Source organism: Brienomyrus brachyistius, chromosome 3 (assembly GCF_023856365.1).
Source record: "Brienomyrus brachyistius isolate T26 chromosome 3, BBRACH_0.4, whole genome shotgun sequence".
Lineage (NCBI taxonomy): Eukaryota > Metazoa > Chordata > Actinopteri > Osteoglossiformes > Mormyridae > Brienomyrus > Brienomyrus brachyistius.
Window position 1 is genome coordinate 3224129 of NC_064535.1, and position 20067 is coordinate 3244195.

Sequence of the window (20067 nt, forward strand, 5' to 3'; positions counted from 1 at the left end):
CTAGTGGCCTATTTATGCATTTTTAAAACATGACTAAATTTCGTCTGTTGCCATCTTAAAGGAATACATACGACGTTTATGTAAGTCAGTGGTTCTCAAACTCGGTCCTCGGGCCCCACTGCCCTGCTTGTTTTTCAGCTATCCCTGCCCCACACACAAGTCCCAGGTGTCTTTCAGCTTCTGATTGACTGAACACATCTGATCCAGGTAATCAGCAGTGTGTAGGGCAGGGGCAGGGCACAAGCAGGGCAGTGGGTCCCGAGGACCGAGTTTGAGAAACTGATATAAGCCTATTAGAGATGGGATGAGTCAGGATAGGATTCATTTCGAAATGATTAGATTTATTTAGTTTATTAGATATGTTTTTCATTTCATTCTAGTGATTTTGAAGTAAGGCGCCTATGGAGTTGAGGTTTGAATGAGCAGAATTGCCGTATGACTGATGCACTTTAATCACAGTTTGATCCTGGGACATCCCGGTCCTTTATCATATTGAAATCTAAAAAAAAAAAGAAAAAGGCTACATTTGTGTCTTTCGGTGATCTATTAACTGGTAAATGCTATTTTATAACTTAATTGTAGTGATTCATTGACACCGCAGTAACGTACAGATAGCCGAAGAGAGCGCTTGACTAGCAGGAAAAGCTTCTCCCTTTTTGAATACCGTCCAGACGCCTTGTAATTTGAGCCCCCCGTCCAGTGCACGCTCGATATCTTTAGCTGGAGTCCGGAACTTAATCTTAACAAATTTACCATGTCAACTGACGGTGGGGAAAAACTCCGATCTGTGGATTTTGAGATATACGGGCACGTTCAAGGTATGCTGTCCCACAGGGCCCGTCCTGCATTACGGTAACGCGCAGCCAGCGCCGGCGGCGCCTTAGCGCTTCTTCTTTTAGGCGCACCAAAGATGGACGTATAAGCGAGACGCGCTCCTAAACGCGAGTTAACCGACAGAAATGATCATGTCCTTGGCGCTGATTATATTGCTTATAATAGGGCTTTTGACTTGTCCGGGGTTGTTACTAGAGTATGCATTCATGTGGATTAATAATGCACTGTCTGTTTTTCCCAACTACGGTGGACCCTTGACTTTGCTGGCGACTTACGGTGACTTCGGTAGAAAACGAAGAGCCAGATTTGTCAGTCTTTTATACACTATATGGACAAAAGTATTAGGATACACCTCTTAACCATTGTATTCAGGTGTTTCATTCAGACCCAAAGCCACAATCAATCAAGCACCTAGCTTTGCAGTCAGGTTTGCAAAGATTTGTAAAAGAATGGGTCATTCTGAAGTCATTGTCAGTGAATTCAGGCATGGTGCTGTCATAGGATGCCACCTTTGCAGTGAGTCCGTTTGTGAAATTTCTTCCCTGCTAGATATTCCAGGGTCAACTGTAAGTGGTCTTATTGCAAAATGGAAGAGTTTAATGACAACAGAAACTCAGCTATGGAGCGGCAGACCGCGTATAGTAACAGAGCGGAGTGCTGAGGCGCATAGTGTGTAAAAGCTACCAACACTCACATCACCAAGCGCAGTGCCAGGCATCGGACGGAGTGGTGTAAAGCAGGCCGCCACTGGGCTCTGGAGCAGTGGAAGCGTGTTCTATAAAGTGACCAATCATGCCTCTCTGTCTGGCAGCCTGATGGACGAGTCTGGGTTTGGCAGATACCAGGAGAACGTTACCTGTCTGACTGCGTTGTGCTAACTCTAGTTTGGTGGAGGAGGGGTAATGGTATGGGGTTGTTTTTCAGGGCTTGGGCTTGGCCCCTTATTTCCAGTGAAGGGGACTCTTAATGCTTAAAGCATACCAAGACATTACGGACAATTCTATGCTTCCAACTTTGGGGAGCAGTTTGGGGAAGGTCTCTCTCTGTTCCAGCATGACTGTGCATCAGTGCACAAAGCAAGAAGACATGGATGGGTGAGTTTGGTGTGGAAGAACTTGACCCCATCAGATGCTTTTGGGATGATCTAGAATGGAGATTGCGAGCCAGGCCTTCACGCCCAGCATCACTGCTGTCACGCCCACGCAGGCGGACACCACCGGCTGCGGCTCATTGCACAGAATGAGCCTAGAGTTAAAACCAGTCAGACGTCACTTACACGTTGCGAAGTATTGCGCTGATGTATAGAAGCCATACCAAGCACTTTCTTGTCGATTGTCTCTCCCTGATACCCAACCCTGCCTGTTTACCTAGTGTCTTCTCCTTACCCCTCTCTCTCTCCCGTTCCAGACCCTTCCCGGTACCTGACCCGTCCTCCCAGCCTGCTCCTGCTCGTCCTGTTCCCGCACCCTTGTGTGTTCCTGTCTTGAGCTTCCTTGTAGGACTGACCCCCCGGCTTACGACCTCCCTGCCTGTCTTTCGATCTTGCCTCTTGCCTGTCCCTTTCAGTGCCTCTGTTTGGTTTATCCAAATCCAGCGCTTAGCGGCTTGCATACCCGGATCCCGATCGCTCGGTCCTGGTTGTCGTGACAGAATACTTCGCCGTTGGCATATGGATCCAGCAAGCCGCGCTCGTTTTGAGGCTCGCCTGTCAGCTGTAGAGCAATTCCTAGCAGCGCAGGCAGCCCGAACCCCACGTCCAGCATCCCCACTTCGTCCAAAGACGTCCGCTCCGATCCCGGTTCCTGAACGTTATGACGGGGATCCCGACCAATGCCGCGGCTTCCTAATGCAATGCGGCATTTATGTTGAGGAACACCCCGAGATGTTCACCACCCAGGCGGCAGAGGTGCGGTTCGTCGTCTCGCTCCTCACCGGCCGCGCACGAGAGTGGGCGACGGCATTGTGGACAACTCACAGCCCGCTCATTGAGTCAACCCAGGACTTCCACCGCGCTCTGGTTGAGGTATTCGACCATCCGGCTGCCGGGCGCCTGACCGGAGATCGTCTCCTGGAGTGTCGGCAGGGGAATCGCTCCGCAGCGGATTTCTCCCTAGAGTTTCGCACCATCGCTGCGGGGCTCCAGTGGACGGACGATGCCCTCCTTACGATCTTCCGCCGCGGTCTTAACCAGGAACTCCAGGATGAGCTCGCTTCGCGAGGGGAAGCAGTAACCTTCGATAACTTCGTCCACTTAGCTGTGCGGCTGGACAACACGGTGAGGGATCGCCGTCACCGCCGGCTCCGAAGCGAGGCTCGTCGCGTCTCGCTGATGTCAGCTTCGGAAACACCCGAACCTAAGCAGCTAGGACGAACGCCGATCCCTGCGGCAGAGCAGCGTATCCAGGCGGGTACATGCCTCTGCTATGGAGAGGCAGAACACCCACTCCGAACCTACCCCGGGCGCCCTCGCCTAACAAAGGAGACGCTTCCAGGAGGCGATCCGCCTGCTGTATCCCTCACCCGCCGACAACTTACCGTTCCGGTGAGCATTGGGACCGAAGAAAGAGGACCCTCAATTCAGGCGTTGGTTGATAGCGGTGCGGCCGGGAACTTTATCAGTCTCTCTCTCACACGCCAATTAGGGCTGCCCTTGCAGAGGCTTGCGAAACCTCTCGCAGTGTTCGGAGTGACTGGAGAACAGATGAAGGAGGGGACCATCACTTACTGCACTCGCCCCTTTACTCTGCGCATCGGAGTCCTCCATAGGGAGGAGACAACTATGTATGTCCTACCCAAAGCTAAGGACCCCATAATTTTGGGGTACCCCTGGCTACTCCTTCATAATCCCAAACTCGATTGGAGGACAGGCGAGCTAGCTGAGTGGTCCACTGCATGCCAGTCTGCCTGTATGTCTGTTCCTTGTAGGACCTCCAACGTCGAGAGCCCCAAACCCGAAGACCTCAGTCAGCTCCCGGAGGCTTACCAGGAGTACCAGGACGTCTTTAGCAAGGCAAGAGCATTCGCCCTACCGCCCCATCGTGAGTGTGACTGCGCCATCGAGACCGTGGAGGAGGCTAAGCCTCCTAAGGGTAGATTGTACCCAGTCTCACTCCAGGAGCAGGACTCATTGGACACCTATATCCAGGAGAGCCTGAAGCAGGGAATCATCCGGCCCTCCACGTCTCCCTACTCCGCGGGTTTCTTCTTTGTTAAGAAGAAGGATGGAGGACTACGTCCCTGCATCGACTACCGGGCCCTGAATGCCATCACGGTGAAACGGAGAGAGCCCCTTCCACTGATTCCCTCCTCCCTAGAGCAGCTGCGAGAGGCGCGGGTCTTCTCCAAACTCGACCTACGCAGTGCTTACAACCTTATCCGAATCCGGGAGGGGGATGAATGGAAAACCTCGTTCATCACCAGTAGGGGGCAGTACGAGTATCTCGTGATGCCGTACGGTTTAGCTAACAGTCCCTCTATCTTTCAGGCCTTTATGAATGAGGTGTTCAAGGACCTCATTCATCGCTGTGTGGTGGTGTATATCGATGATATACTGATCTACTCACCGGACGAACAACTACACCACCAACACGTCCGGCAGGTCCTACAGAAGCTAAGGGAACATCACCTCTACGCGAAGCTCGAGAAGTGTGAGTTCCATCAAACCCAAATACAATTCCTAGGTTATCTCATTGGACAAGGAACCGTCGCCATGGAGGAGAAGAAGGTGGCAGCGATTCGCAACTGGCTACCACCTCGCAACCTGAAGGAGCTGCAACGCTTCCTTGGATTCGCTAACTTCTACAGGAGGTTTATCCGTAACTTTAGCCAGGTGGCGGCACCTCTCACCTCCCTGACTCGTAGTACAGCCACACGATGGATCTGGACCACGGAGGCCGATGCCGCCTTCAGAAAGCTCAAGAGAGCCTTCTGCTCCGCCCCCGTCCTCGCTCAGCCACAGCCCGACCTTCCCTTCGAGGTAGAGGTAGATGCCTCTGAGTCTGGAGTAGGCGCGGTGCTTCTCCAGAGAAATCCCCAAACCGGACGACGGCACCCGTGTGCGTATTACTCGAAGAAGCTAACTCCTGCTGAACATAATTACCCCATAGGTGAAAGGGAGCTGCTCGCCATCCGTCTGGCGCTAGAAGAATGGAGACACTGGTTGGAGGGGGCCCGTCACCCGTTCGTGGTGTTCACGGATCACCGCAACCTAGAATACCTCCAGTCAGCCAAACGCCTCTCAGCTCGGCAAGTTCGCTGGGCCCAGTGGTTCTCCAGATTCGAGTTCCAGGTCCGTTACCTCCCGGGAAACCGGAACCTGAAAGCAGATGCACTATCTCGGCAGTTCGACCCCCCCGTCAGTGCTGAACGGACAGAGCCCATTCTCAGCCCTGCCTGCTTCACCTCTACTATTTCCTGGGACCTGGAGGAGGACATCCGACGAGAGAACGAGGTGAGGGCTCCCCCTCCAGGTTGCCCGCGGGGACTCCAGTTCGTTGCACGGAAGCATCGGGAGGCCCTGCTCAATTGGATCCATGCACAACGGGGAACCGGACATCCAGGTATCGCCGCCACACTACATCTCGTGTCTCGAAATTTCTGGTGGCCCGACTGGCGGAAACAGGTGACTGGATACGTGGAGTCCTGCCCCGAGTGCGCCCGAATGAAGACTCCACCTCAGGCGCCCGCCGGCCTGCTGCACCCCTTACCTGTCCCCGCCCGTCCATGGTCCCACTTGGCCATGGATTTCATTACAGATCTTCCACGCTCTGCAGGACGAACCATTATATTTACGATTGTAGATAGATTCTCAAAGATGTGTCGACTCGTCGCTCTCCCCAAGTTGCCATCTGCTTCCGAGGTCGCCGACATTCTAATCCAGCAGCTATTCCGATACTATGGAATTCCTGAGGACATCATCAGTGACCGGGGACCCCAGTTCAACTCCCGGGTCTTCAAGGAGATGTGCCGTAAGCTAGACATTTCTCTCAGTCTGTCCTCTGCATATCATCCCCAGTCTAACGGTCTCGCCGAACGGACGAACCAGGAGGTGGCGAAGGCTCTACGTCTCGCCTGCCGAGCCGAGCCCTCCAAGTGGACCACCCATCTGGTATGGGTGGAGTACGCCCTCAACTCCCGGGTGAGTCCCGTCACGCAGATTTCCCCATTCCAATGTGTGTTAGGCTACCAGCCCAAGCTCTTTCCTTGGGACTCCCCGGAGGGGCCTGTGCCTAGCGTGGAGAAGTGGTTCCAGGACGGCCGACGGGCGTGGCAGCAGGTCCAACGAGCACTGACGTCCCACGTGCAAAAGGAGAAACTTCAGGCGGATCGACGGCGCCGGGCGGGACCCACGTATCGGGTGGGTCAGCTGGTATGGTTGTCTACACGAAACCTACGGCTACCTGGATGTAAAAAACTGACCGCCCGGTTCCTTGGCCCTTTCCGCATCCTGCGGCGAGTGGGTCAGGTGGCCTACCGCTTGCAGCTCCCCAAGGTTTACCGTATCTGCCCTACCTTTCACGCATCTCTCCTCAAACCAGTAAAGCTCTGTCCCCTGCGACCCGAAGTCCCTCCACAGGAGGATTCTCCGGAGGACATGCCGGAGGATGATCCAGCCCCCCGAGCCCGTGTCCTCCTAGACTCCCGCCGACGGGGCGGTCAGCTCCAATATTTGGTGCACTGGGAGGGGGAACCCGCGGAGGACAGCAGCTGGGTGCCGGCCAGCGTGGTGGTCGACCCAGAGCTCAAGGCGGCTTTTCACCTGGACAACCCCTCCCGTCCTGCTCCGCGCCCTCGGGGTCGTCCCCGCAAGCGCCCTCGGCCTCCAGGAGGCGGCCGTCAGGGGGGGGGTACTGTCACGCCCACGCAGGCGGACACCACCGGCTGCGGCTCATTGCACAGAATGAGCCTAGAGTTAAAACCAGTCAGACGTCACTTACACGTTGCGAAGTATTGCGCTGATGTATAGAAGCCATACCAAGCACTTTCTTGTCGATTGTCTCTCCCTGATACCCAACCCTGCCTGTTTACCTAGTGTCTTCTCCTTACCCCTCTCTCTCTCCCGTTCCAGACCCTTCCCGGTACCTGACCCGTCCTCCCAGCCTGCTCCTGCTCGTCCTGTTCCCGCACCCTTGTGTGTTCCTGTCTTGAGCTTCCTTGTAGGACTGACCCCCCGGCTTACGACCTCCCTGCCTGTCTTTCGATCTTGCCTCTTGCCTGTCCCTTTCAGTGCCTCTGTTTGGTTTATCCAAATCCAGCGCTTAGCGGCTTGCATACCCGGATCCCGATCGCTCGGTCCTGGTTGTCGTGACAACTGCCTGACCTCACAAATGATCTTTTGGATGAATGGGCAAAATTCCCACAGACACACTCCGAAATCTTGCGGTCAGCCTTCCCAGTAGAGTGGCAGCTGTTATAGCTGCAAAGGGGGGACCAGCCACATACTGATGCCTGTGCATTCAGAATGGGACGTCATAAAAGTTAGCGTGGGTGTAATGGCCAGGTGTCTTTTATACTTTTGTCCATATAGTGTATATATGTCTACCATGTTTTCCCCGTAGGAATATAAAAACAAAGTATGATTTAAAAAAAATGTAAATTTAAATTCTCCCCTCTTTATTTAGGCTACATTATAATTTTCACCTCAATCCTTATTTACACCAAACGTTTACTCACAGAAATAATAGTTTTGGACTTTGCCCAAAATCTTCATTAATATGTTCTTGGTTTTGCAGCGAACAGGTGTTTAAAGGATAGGTTAGGATAGGTGCTTTGTAACTGATATTATGCTCCTGTAACCAATAGGTCTATTCATATACCTTTATGTAATTAATATTACATTAACGACTCCTCCTGTTTATATCCTGTGTTCTCTTCCCTTTCAGGTGTCTGTTTCAGAATGGTAAGAGAACTAGCCAGTATATTTTGAAAGTAAAGCCTTTCTTGATTTTTTTTCTCTCAAAATAGCTACAAAATTTTATAATGGCTCATAATTTTGGGTCTGGAAAATAAAACTGTGAAAGTCAAATTAGGGCTTCTTCTGTAAGTACCACAAGTGAAAAGCAGGCCGTCTGAAGGTGCCACCTGTAAAAAGCAGGCCTTCTATAAGTACCACCAGTAAAAAGCAGGCCTTCGGAAGGTGCTACCAGTAAAAAGCAGGCCATCTGTAAAGCACTACCAATAAAAAAGCAGGCCTTCTGAAGGTGCTACCAGTAAAAATCAGGCCTTCTGTAAAGCACCGCCAGTGAAAAGCAGGCCTTCTGTCAGCATCACCTGCAAAAAGGCAGCTGCGGGCCCTGAGGTGAGAGGTAGGTGTGCAGAGACACTGATGGGTTTTCCTGCTCTTCTTCTGGCCCTATTTGTGTGCCAGTACTCCGAGGAGAAGGGGCGCAGGCTGGGCGTGTGCGGCTGGGTGAAGAACACCTCCAAGGGCACCGTGATGGGGCAGGTGCAGGGCCCCCCCGACCTAGTGAATGAAATGTAAGTCTGTGGCTCCTGCCGGCATCTCGGGGTGTCGGGGAGCTGGAAGAATAAACCCGGGACCCATGTCTTTGGCCCAAAACCCAGCATCTCCACATTGTAATATTGTCCAGGTTGTATAAATGGGAAAAGGGATCATCCACCCATGTCCTGTAAACACAGGGTTAAGTTGGAGACCCCAGGTTTCCCCATGGCTTCCCCCCCAGAATTTGCATGTTTCCTCTAGTTTCTCTGGTTGTTGAGGTGAACATGCAAACTCCACACAGAGAGGGGTGGGGGTCAGCGCGGGGGTGTGAGGCTATGAAAAGCAGGCTTGGGTGCTTCAGATGAAGGTGCCTGATAAGCTAACAGTGATAAATACTGAACAGGCAAATTGGGTATGACTGAGGCAGGAGCAAACGTGAAATCTTCTTGGCAGTGGGACAGGGGTAAGGTGGCTGGTTCACAATGACCTCACAGTAACTGTAACCCTAACTGTGCTATGCCATTCAGACACCAAATGTAACCTATCAGAGCTAATTTAGATTAAGACTTTTAGCAATTTGCTAACTCATTATTGACACTTAGTAATGAGATGTCCCAAGATGTAGCAATTAATTACCAAAAGGAATTATTTGTCAAACCCTAAACAGATTATATAACAGTAATATAAAAATAGCATTGCATTCTCCAGTGCCTTTGGAATGCCAGCCTGTCTTTTGCCAGTAGATGTCACTCTATACCTACTCTTTGCAGTCTTTGTGGAACTTTCTAGAATTCCTGTCCTTAGGTAACAGCAAGCTGTGCAGAGATACTGAAACTAACCCAATGAAAACACAGCGAATTTCTTCCTAGCGTAATCTGGCCTTTAGACGCCTCGTCTCAGGTTGTGGAGTCGATGTTGTGGATGTGCATCCCCTTTGTGCATCCCCTATGTGCATCATCTTTGTGCATCCCCTATGTGCATCACCTTTGTGCATCCCCTTTGCAGCATCTCCTGCTGGCCGTGCTCCTCCCCCCCACCCCGATGTGCCTGCCTCACTGCGGTCTGACGCCTCCGCTCCCATGTCTCCTCTGTTTTCTGTCCCTGTGGGCAGCGGTGGGGGGGTGGGGGTGCTGACAGAGACTGGACATCCGCCGACCCAAAGCCCACAGCCGCCTCTTCTTGTAAGAAAGGAAAACAAAAGAAAAACAGAATTACTTCTAAGTCCAGCTGGGATGCAACACCTCTGTCACAGGCTGGGGGGGAGCGTGGGGAACGTGGGTGGGTGGGGGGGGGGGGGGGTGATACTAATGCTCAATGGAAGAGGGACGCCGAGTTTACAGTTTAGCGGCTTTATGACAGACCAGTGCTCTGCTGCCTGCGCTGCAGCCGCTCATCACTGACATGGCAGTCGTCTTCCTCTTCATCTTCCTCCTCGTCTTCCTCCTTGTCCTACACGCATCAAACACCTTGGGGGTTGGGGGGGGCATATTTGATTTGAGATACTCTGTTTCTGCCGGGGTTCAGGGTCCACTGTGGGGGCACCTGTACAGTAGGGGTTCCCATATGAAATGGGGTCATGTGACCAGCCTGTACTGGCCAATGAGAATAGTCAGAAATAACAAGTCGCTACTCAGGAATACTATTATTCTAATGCTATAGATTGGCGGGGGTCTCTGTCACTGGCAGGATTCTGATGGCCCCCAGCAGGATGGACGTCCTGCCGAAGGTTATCACCGCCTGTGTCAGTCCTGTGACCAGACTAGGGACTGTCAAGGGCATTTTAAAAAGGGGGGCTTTCAGTGAGGAAGTGATGTGACTATGCTGTACTGATAAAGCCCTGTGGGGGGAGGCCTTTGGTCCGATAATGGTGATTGTTGGAGGGCCCCCCCCCCCCAAGCCCCTATGTCTCCCGGTGTAAGAACCCCATCCGAATGATATCTCGTCCCTGCCATAATTTGCCATAATTAATTTCCATAATTAATTGTTATTAGTTCAATCCATGACTTACTGTTACTGAAGAATTTATATTACACAGGATGGGGGGAGGGCACAGCTATGTTAGTGCACTCTGCCCCCCCCCCCACACACACTCTCAACAGCCTCTGATATGACACCTTGAGAGGTTGTGGGTTCTGTGTGGATTTGCGGGGGGGGAGCCTGGTCACTCACTGCTTTTTATGCGTTCTGTGTTTTCTTATGCGAAACAATTTAAACCCAGAACCAGATTCATAACCGCCTCCCCCAGCAAATGTAAGCAGAGAAAGCCCCCCTGGAGTGACTAGAAGTTTAACTCCTGGAGAGAGAGGTTCTAATGGCCAGGTGACTAAAGCGGGGGGTAGGGGGATCAGATTTTGACGATTAAAATCGTATTTCCCGTAGATTAAGTGCAGGAGAGTGAATTGTAAGAGAATGCTATAGGCTGAGGAGACGCCACTGCGGGACCTGCAGGCCACGCCCAGGCCAGCCGACTCCGGCAGGCCTGCATAAACTCCTCCTGCAGGCCACGCCCAGGCCAGCCGACTCCAGCAGGCCTGCATAAACTCCTCCTGCAGGCTACACCCAGGCCAGCCGACTCCGGCAGGCCTGCATAAAATCCTCCTGCAGGCTACACCAAGCCAGACGACTCCCGCAGGCCTGCATAAACTCCTCCTTCAGTGTACGCCCAGGCCAGCCGACTCCCGCAGGCCTGCATAAACTCCTCCTGCAGGCTACGCCCAGGCCAGCGGACTCCGGCAGGCCTGCATAAACTCCTCCTTCAGTTTACGCCCAGGGCAGCCGACTCCCGCAGGCCTGCATAAACTCCTCTGGCAGGCCCGGCCGAGGAGCCGCCCTGGGGTGTGTGCTCCTCTGAGGTCAGTCATGTGGCCCCCGCCGCACAGGGAGACGTCCTTGCTGCCTTGGTAACAGGGTCATTCGCTATTTTAAGCCCCCCCAACGTAATTGTTGGCTGTTATTATTTATGTCTGGAACAAAGCTGAGTTTAGTGGGCGGGGTTAAACGGGCCGTGCCGCGGCAGTAGCCGCGCTGAATGCCGCGGGTTAATGCGTTATGCTGGCTTTCTGCTTATTTGGCTCATTTTCTCTGCTGTGTGTGGCCTCTCGCAAATTTACGTGCCAGCAAGCCCTGAATTAGTCTCTGCGCCATGGGGAGGGGGTCCTGGAGGGTCCTACGCCCCCCCCCCACCCAAATGACCGTCTGCGCCCACCCAAGAACAATTACCCCCCCCCCACCCCCAGTTGACAGCTTTTACCGTCAGCACCCCCTGGTCAACAATGCCGCTTTTCTACACCCCCCCCCTTCCGAAAACCGGACCCGGCTGGCAGATCTGCTCTGGCTTAAACCTCCCAGAATGGGTTCTCGTGCCAAGAAGGAATGGCTGAATGCGTCTAGCTGTTAACCGGGACGCCTGGCTGCATGAGGGCCCTGAACACGAGTTCCAGCCCCAGTTTGCTTATCAGTGTAGATCTCTGCCCAGTGACAGTGACTAACAGAACCGCGAGTTACTGACCCAGGCAGGCGGAGTGCAGTAAATCGGCGCCAGCTAAGGGGCCCCATCTGCCTCCCATTCGGAGTGTTTGCCGCTGGCTTAAGTGGGCCGGTCGGCCACGTCGAGCCCGTGGAGCCAGATCGCCTCGATCCGTTCCAGCAGGCCAGTCATATGCGCCACAATGCTCTCCAAGCACAGACTGCAACAGTCTCTGCAAAGGTCTCATTTTATTTAAATTATGGGGGTTACATATGTCATTTGGGACCTAAAGGGGGGTAAAAGAGCCCCTGACCACGTTTCCAATGTCCTCTTCAATCCTGGTTCCTGGCCACGATGTCCCAGAATTCATGGCCGTGTGTGAAGCACCCCAACCCGGCTGGTATGTGCCTGTCCTCCCAGGGGGCGTAGAGCGCCGGGCGCAGATGGTGCCGTCTTTCCGGCTGTAATCTCCCAGAGTCTGGCGAGTTGCGGCGGGTTGCGGCTGGCAGGACTGGTGGGACCAGCATCCCGGGCTGCTTCGGTTCCGTTCACCACACGTGGTTCATGGCCGCGTTCTTCCCACACGGGCTTGTCGGTGTCCGCCGTCCCATATCCTGTGGCAAGCTTGTCTCCGTGAAAGCCAGCACCCACAGGCATGAGAGGAGAGTTCCAGAACTTTCCGTCAGCACACCAACTCCGCACATTCCTCCACTTCATCCATAAAGGTGGCAGCCCATCCCGTCGTGCACTCGGGTGGGGGGCAAGGCTGAAGGAAGCCCCCCCACTCGTGCTGTGCTCTGATGTGCCACCATGACGTCTCTGGATCCTTGACATGAGCTGATCTCTTCGGGTAAAAAGCAAAGGTTTTCTGAGCCCCTGAGTCTCTGTATTGTTAGTATCATACCAGGGTGGAATGGGGGGGTCAGCATGAGGGGGCAGTGCTGTTATGTTTAGGACTGACACTAAGGGGTGCTTTGTTCTGGCCTAGTGGCTTGAGAAGCAGGAATAGGTAGTGTGTTTTTCCCATTAAATATTTAAGCAGTCTGGGCTGGCAGGTGGACGATGTGCTCGTCCCCTGACCCCCCCCCCCCTTCCCTCCCTGGCCCCCCCTCTCTCCCTCCCTGGCCCCCCCTCTCCCTCTTTCTATGCTCAGGTTGTACTCCTATTGGGGCCTCATCAGTATTCTCATCCCTGCGTCCCCTGGGATGAAACGTCCTTTGTTTGCAGAGGAGAAAATGGCGGCAGAGGGATCACCCTGCCAGCATCTCCTCCTCCCTGCCTCACTGCCTCACATCGCCCCTCTGGTGCTTGACACGACCTACACTTGTACCCTGTCTGCCCTGGCAGGAAGTCCCCCAGGGCTTCCACTTTGCCCGGGGTATACAGAAAAGCGTAGGATGTCAACAGTTCTATTGCTCCTGGTTACAGATGCTGCTCTGTCGCCCCCTTCTGGTGGGAGGTTCCATTGCTTCTCTGTCCGTTTGAGCTCCACCATCACAATGCAGTGTTTTCTCACGATGGATATTTACGTTCTTTTTTGGAGTAGCACTGAAAACCCCAGTGTTAACTTTCCTGTCATGATGTTCCATCACCGACCCCTTTCCAGGAAGTATTCACAAAAAAACGATCCTTAGAGAGGACAGACATCGTTGGACTTTTTTCACGTTCAGTCTCACGCGTGGAATGAATTCCTTCCTTTTGGAAAGTCGAAATGTTATCTCATATCCCCGCCATGAGGAAAAGTCAGGACCACCTTTCCGGGGGAAGCACAGCCGGCTGCCGGGGGGCGACGTGTGAGTGAAGGTTTTCAGAGCCCCGAACTCGAAGACCCTCACGTGGGGGCTTCCTGTCCTATCAGCCCACCCCCCCCCCCCCGGTGTGACAGGAACCGCCAGAGGAGATGTCAGAGTTTGTCTCGGGTGAGGGACGTGTCGTTCTAGTGTTTTGGGGCCACTGGTACAGCGAGGGGTAGGTTTACATCTGCATCTCTAGGCAGGGTGACCGACAACCAGTTGGAGTGAAAGATACGAAAAGCGGTTAGAGGTGAAATCCCGCTCAGCACACGGAGGCTCGCTGTGTCCTGTGCTTAACGGCTCCTTGGAATCAACATGCTTGCAGAATCTTTTTTCACACGCATAGTTCATGTGTGATTGTTTCACCTGGAACTAATAACTCAGTTCCAGCCTTTACTTTTAATTCTCTGACTTCCAAACTGCTGATGTTCAAACTGCATATCAGCCCTGTAAAGGTCATTCTTTGCTCTTAGACATGGAACCATTCTGTTGATTTATATTAACGACCATTCTCGTTGCAGTCGGACCCTTTTTCGGTTGTATAATCGGCGGAAGGATATTTGGCTTGGCACGGACGTGCTGAGGTCTTTGACAGCCCTGTGCCTACAGATCCACGAGAGGCCAGTTGTGTTGATTTGTGTTAGCAGCAGTTCGCCACATGCAGAACCACACCCATCCGTTTTGGCCTGACACCTTTGGTCCTGCCAGGTGAAAAGGCTCCTTCCTGCTTCCAGATCTCTCTCAGACCAGCGTGAGCACCATCAGCTTTGATAACCATTTTTCCTCGCAGCAAACACGACACTGGAGGGAGTATGACGTATTTTATTTTTATTTGATTTATGTTTGTAGCCGGATCACAGCAGGGATTCTATCTCCCATTTTGTGTCTCCATGGCAGATTTCCATTCTGTGCCGAGATCTCTGCCGTCATGCAGTTTGCTCCGGTTCTCTACTCACCTGTTTGCGATGCCTGATGTTGGTATAAGGCAGCTAGAGAGGACGTGGGCGTAAGCACTGTGATGTCACTTCCTGTCTCCGGGCCAGCCCCGCTCTGGCCTTGTTACTGGTGGTCTCTCTCTGCCCCTGTGGCTCGCTGATGGGCATGTGGCCTTCCCTGCTTTTCCTACACAGCTCTGGCACCGACGCCTCCTGACTCGGCTGTGGAGGTGGGATATTGGGGGGAGGGGAGATCAGTGCATACTGGCATTGAGGTTTCCCGGGAAAAAAAAAATGCTCACTGCCACCCCCGCATGCTCACAGTGGTGGGTCCGGCGGATGTACGGATAACAGACAGCTCCACAGATTGTTCCGGACAGCCCGGTGTGGTCGAGGAGCGAGCAGTGGGTGTATATCAGAGTACACTCAGGATGTCGGACAGGGTGTGTCCCGTTGGGCCGCTTTTTCTGACTGGCCTGGTCAGCATAGCACTCTGGAACCTTCCCTGTATATTTGCGTCCTTGTATGTGGCCTGACTGCTTCAATGTCTTGCCTCTCCCAACACCAGGGTCCGGCTGGTTCCTCACCAGCGGCCATCTTTCCTGCAACCACGACATTGTTTATTTAGCTGCCACACGCCGATGTAACCCACAGCCACCAGGTGCCGAGCCAGGGCTCGGATTCTGCTGTGATGCAGCCTTTCCCTGGTCATCCTGTCTGGTTTTCCAGGTTGAACGGGATATATAACAAATCTGTTTAGTGTCCAGCCACAGTGCCACCTGTCCCCAGGATCACCCCCCTCCCCCCACCTGACACCAGTCAGACATGCCTCCCTCCATGAGATCCCATACATCCAGCTCCTCCTGACCTGAGCAGGAGCACCATGCATCCCATATAAACAGCCCGTGTTTGTTTGCTAAATGTCACCTTTATCTTCTACCCCCCGCGCCTGCTTACAGGAACAAGTAAGGAATTATTCTCTACTAGGGAGATACCACTGCTTTAATGGGAATCCGGCAGGGCCAAGAGTCCCCTGTGAGGTAGGGGGTAGAGTCCCCTGTGAGATAGGGGTAGAGTCCCCTGTGAGGTAGGGGGTAGAGTCCCCTGTGAGGTAGGGGGTAGCGTCCCCTGTGAGGTAGGGGATAGAGTCCCCTGTGAGGTAGGGGATAGAGTCCCCTGTGAGGTAGGGGATAGAGTCCCCTGTGAGGTAGGGGGTAGCATCCCCTGTGAGGTAGGGGATAGAGTCCCCTGTGAGGTAGGGGATAGAGTCCCCTTTGAGGTAGGGGGTAGCATCCCCTGTGAGGTAGGGGGTAGCATCCCCTGTGAGGTAGAGGGTAGAGTCCCCTGTGAGGTAGGGGATGGAGTCCCCTGTGAGGTAGGGGATAGAGTCCCCTGTGAGGTAGGGGGTAGAGTCCCCTGTGAGGTAGGGGGTAGAGTCCCCTGTGAGGTAGGGGGTAGCGTCCCCTGTGAGGTAGGGGGTAGAGTTCCCTGTGAAGTAGAGGGTAGAGTCCCATGTGAGGTAGGGGGTAGAGTCCCTTACTGAGAACATGAGTGGTAAATTGATTCCATTTAAATTTTTTACTGTGTTTGTTATTATTGCCTGTAAGCTTATTTTAATTCCTTTCTTTTAAGTGTCAGTAAAGCACTTTATAAACCCTGTGGTTAAAACAGTGCTATATAAATAAAGATTGATACCGGTGTTTGCTGGACTTATTTAGTGGCATAAACAGATATTTTGTGTTATTTGGTCACGGGGCTCTGGAAGTCATTACGTCTCAGCTCTCACAGGGGAAGCAGTATGTTCCCGCCAGTAAGCTCTGAGTGTGTTTGTTTGTGTGGCAGTGTGATTATATGTATATGTGTGTCTGTGTGTGTGTGTGTGTGTGTGTTTGTGTGTGTGTGTGTGTGTGTGTGTGTGTGTGTGTGGGGGGGGGCTAATCGGCCGTAACACCTGTTTCCACAAAGGGCAGCTGATGGAGATTGTTAGAGCTGCTTGTTTACTGTTGTCAGGCATGTTTGTTTAAAAACCTTTTCTGTGATTAGGGGCCCATGGCAGCCATGTCCTCTGTCAGGCTGCAGACTCACAAATGCGGCAGACTGACCCAGACGGCCGCCGAGACCCCAGGGGTCGACTGCTCATGTATCTGCTTCGCTTTGTCACTTTCTCTGCTATGCATCGGTGTCGATGGAAGCCCATGGGGAGACCTAGGCAAGCTTCACCCCCCCCAGCTCTCGCCGAGGATCACTGTCCAAGACAAAGTGAAACTGACTCACTCATCGGTGCCCCCTCAGATGCTGCTTAATGGGTTGATCGGCACTGGTGTTATGGCATCTCAAACTGTAACGTTTTAACATATTTTGATGCTGTCACTGGACGCATTTCTCTGGGGACGACCCCCCCCAGTCAAAATCAGGGCTGACTGGCCCCAGACACTGTGAGGTAAGCAAATTGTCCCCAGAGAAAAGCTGAGTCAATTTCAGAAGGAGAACGTGAGTTTTCAGATTTTCAGGACCCTGTTACATATAATCAGAGTGAGATGGCATCGAGTTTCCCAGACTCCCTAGCAGCGCAGCCTTTAATCCACTCGGTAGTTAACCTTATGCAGAATTAAGAACACCGAGGTGGTGACCCTCCTGTGATTTGAAACGACGCTAAAATAAACTATAATAAACCCAATGGAGGTTTGATGCTGGTTTCCACCATCTGAGTCCCCGGTCTCTCTTGCAGGAAGATTTGGCTGAGTAAAGAAGGGAGTCCCGGCTGTCGCATCTCCCGAGCCGTCTTCTCCAACGAGAGGGACATCCCCAAGCTGGAGATCAAGGGCTTCAGCACACGCTACTAGGCTCCGCCCCTGTCTCGCCTGCCCAGCCCCCCACCTGCTCGTGCGACACACCACAAGGTTACTTCGCGGGTGTCCCTTTGACTCTTGCCAACTGGCGACGGAGCGGCTTGTCCTCGCTGCCTGCCATGCTTTCTGGAAAGGTCTGCTGCCAACCTCCACGACGCCCTCCCCCCCCCCCCCCCCCCCCCCGGAAGGGAACCAGGTGTTAAAACAACACTGCTTCACCTTCCTCTGTGTATGGGCTTGAGAAATCCTAGAGTAGAGTTCCAGGAACATAAATTAAAGATGTTTTTAATGGGACAGGTCTGAGGGTTGGTGTTTATTACCGCTGTGCTAATGTGCTAATGCTTCAGATGTTTGTGGAAGCTGTTGGGGTTGGTTTACTTTAGCCCCTGGGGATGATGGGAGTTTGACTGCGCTAGGGGAGATGCTAACGGTCTTCTGTCTGAGTGCTGGATGTTTTCCTTGCACATCCAGGGTGTCCGTATAAAATCATCCGACAATTCCACTTTGGAATCCACTTCAGGCCAGTAGTCGCACTGAAATTCTCTTTTTAAGGTGCAGTACAGGCTATGTGGTGTAGATAAATAGGATAATAAGAGAAGAACATCCAGTGCAGTGATTTAAACATCTACCTACCCAAATGGATCATCTGCCCCCCCCCACCCAATTGGCAAATATTATTTACCACCCTTAACTTAACAATTCCTACCGTTGCCCACCAAAGACACCCAAATTCCCACTTCAGGGCGGCATCCCATAACACACCGCAAAATTAAGTGCTTAGAGAAGATCTTGAGCTCGGTGACCTCCGAGGACCCACTGAAAAAGCTGGAAGAACCTTCTGGAAGGAAGACAACGTCCGGCACTGACTAATTTTTGGACACTACAGTAGACTGTAACATTCTGTGAGAAACTCTGGACGGATTCACAAAGACTTCATTATCTCCCTCCACATTTTCGGGAACGGATATCGGATCGTCGCTGCGTTCCCCGTCTCGGCTGTGTATTCCCCAGTGTTGTATCTCCTCTGCTCCTTTAAGCCTCAGGCCCAGAGTGCGTGACACACAGCGCAGCCGTTATGAGTGTGAATCCAGTGCTGTTTATTTTCCACTCATGGTGTTTACAGGGCCGTGCAGATGGACCCACTCAGAACTTGGAATACCATACCGTGTTCCTTCAGAATTCCCTGATGGAATCCACTATTCGCTTATTGCTTTACTATCACAGACACCTCGGCAGCTGTGTCTAGCAGGGAATCTCTGGCATCTCGTGGTCCTGTAACTATTGCTGTAAATCTGTCTCTTTCATGCAGTGATGCCTTTTTCAACATTTGCTCCACTCCTGTCGGTCAGAGGTCATGTGAGTGCAATCATTTCTCTCTTTCCTGTGGGACAGCAAAGCACGATGGAAAGAGGAGGCCAAAGGATGGAGCGGTAGGTCCTCTAAGGCAGAATCACTCCTCCCCCAAACCCCCTCCCCCGGCCCAACATGCCTTCAAACACATGTTTAATGTCCATGAATGAAATCTAAATGAAGTGCTCACTGTGTTCTCAGGGAATGGTGTGTAAAAGTGTAAATGTGAATAGCATGTGGACTTACTGCTATATTGCCACTCCCATCCACTTGAAATCCAGGTCTGTGCCCTCCTTTCCGACTCTTTGGATGGATCTTCAGGCTGGCCCTTAATTCTCCCGTGCAGTAACAGAGTCAGTACACCCCACCCAGGTCTGGCACGCCATGGTCCAGGCTCCGCCCCCACACTGATGCATGCTGGCCTCTCTTCAGGTACTTTTTCCACCCAGCATGCCTTGCTGCCATGACGCTATACAGCAACTGGCCTGGGAGAATCCTCTTAGCTGACAGCGGGGCCTGGTGACATCACAAACACCAGTCATTATAGAAACTACATCAATTTATAGAAAAACAACGGATTATAATAGTGCTTTTGGGGGCACAATCCCATAAGATGCAGCTGAAAAGCTTTTTTAAAGCACGCCTTTGCCTGTCTGTCTCTTCCAAATGAGCACCTACCAAGGGAGGTCAGGGGAACCGAACCGCAGACCACCCAGGGGACGTGAAGGTGGGAATTAGGCACCGCATCCTACACGTACATCACGTACTCTCAGGGAATTTCCTCCTCGTCTCCAATGCGGCGCACATCACGCTCCCTCGCACCACATTTAGCCACACAGCCGTAGCCTAATGCTGCTAACCCTTGTTTACATGTGGCACACGCTGCACCCGTGTTACGTAACACTCCCTCTCCTGGTATCAGGGCGATTATGTAAAACAGCTAGTACCGTCAAAAAGTCTGACGGCGCCATGTACTCGGGGCAAGCTGCATGTAGGTCGCAGGTTCCAGCTGCAAGGGGGGTTAGCTAGTTGGCGTCTGGCAGCCCCCTCTAAGACTTTAGCCCCCTCCCCTAGTGATTGCATCACTTCCTGTTCTGGCTCCTCCGTTCTCATTAAGCCTGCGTTTCCAGACCCAGTGGGTCCACAGCTGAAGCACAGGAATCTCGGGGTAGTCAGGGAAGTTAAGGAAGCATGAAAAGATTTTTTTTTTGAGTTCACTGTTCTTTGTGTCATTGAATTTGGCCAAAATTCCACAAAAATGTTCTGCGTTCTTCTTCCGTGTCTGTGGCTTGACTTTTTTTGTTAGTATTGCTGAGAATCTGTTCTTCCGTACTACGGAGAATCTTTATTTTAAATCTAGCGACTTCCCTCTGACTGAAAATGACATTGCTTATATTCC

The 20067-nt window shown here is 52.5% G+C and overlaps 1 protein-coding gene across 1 annotated transcript; it reads left to right on the forward strand.

Annotated features, from left to right (window-relative positions):
• Positions 1-258: 258 nt before the first annotated feature.
• On the forward strand, positions 259-17612 carry LOC125739304 (acylphosphatase-2-like). The gene is made up of 4 exons (XM_049009272.1): positions 259-818; positions 7716-7732; positions 8201-8310; positions 17198-17612. The coding sequence occupies exons 1-4, from the start codon at positions 755-757 to the stop codon at positions 17310-17312; spliced, it is 306 nt and encodes a 101-aa protein (XP_048865229.1). The 5' UTR covers positions 259-754; the 3' UTR covers positions 17313-17612.
• The last annotated feature ends 2455 nt before the right edge of the window (positions 17613-20067 follow it).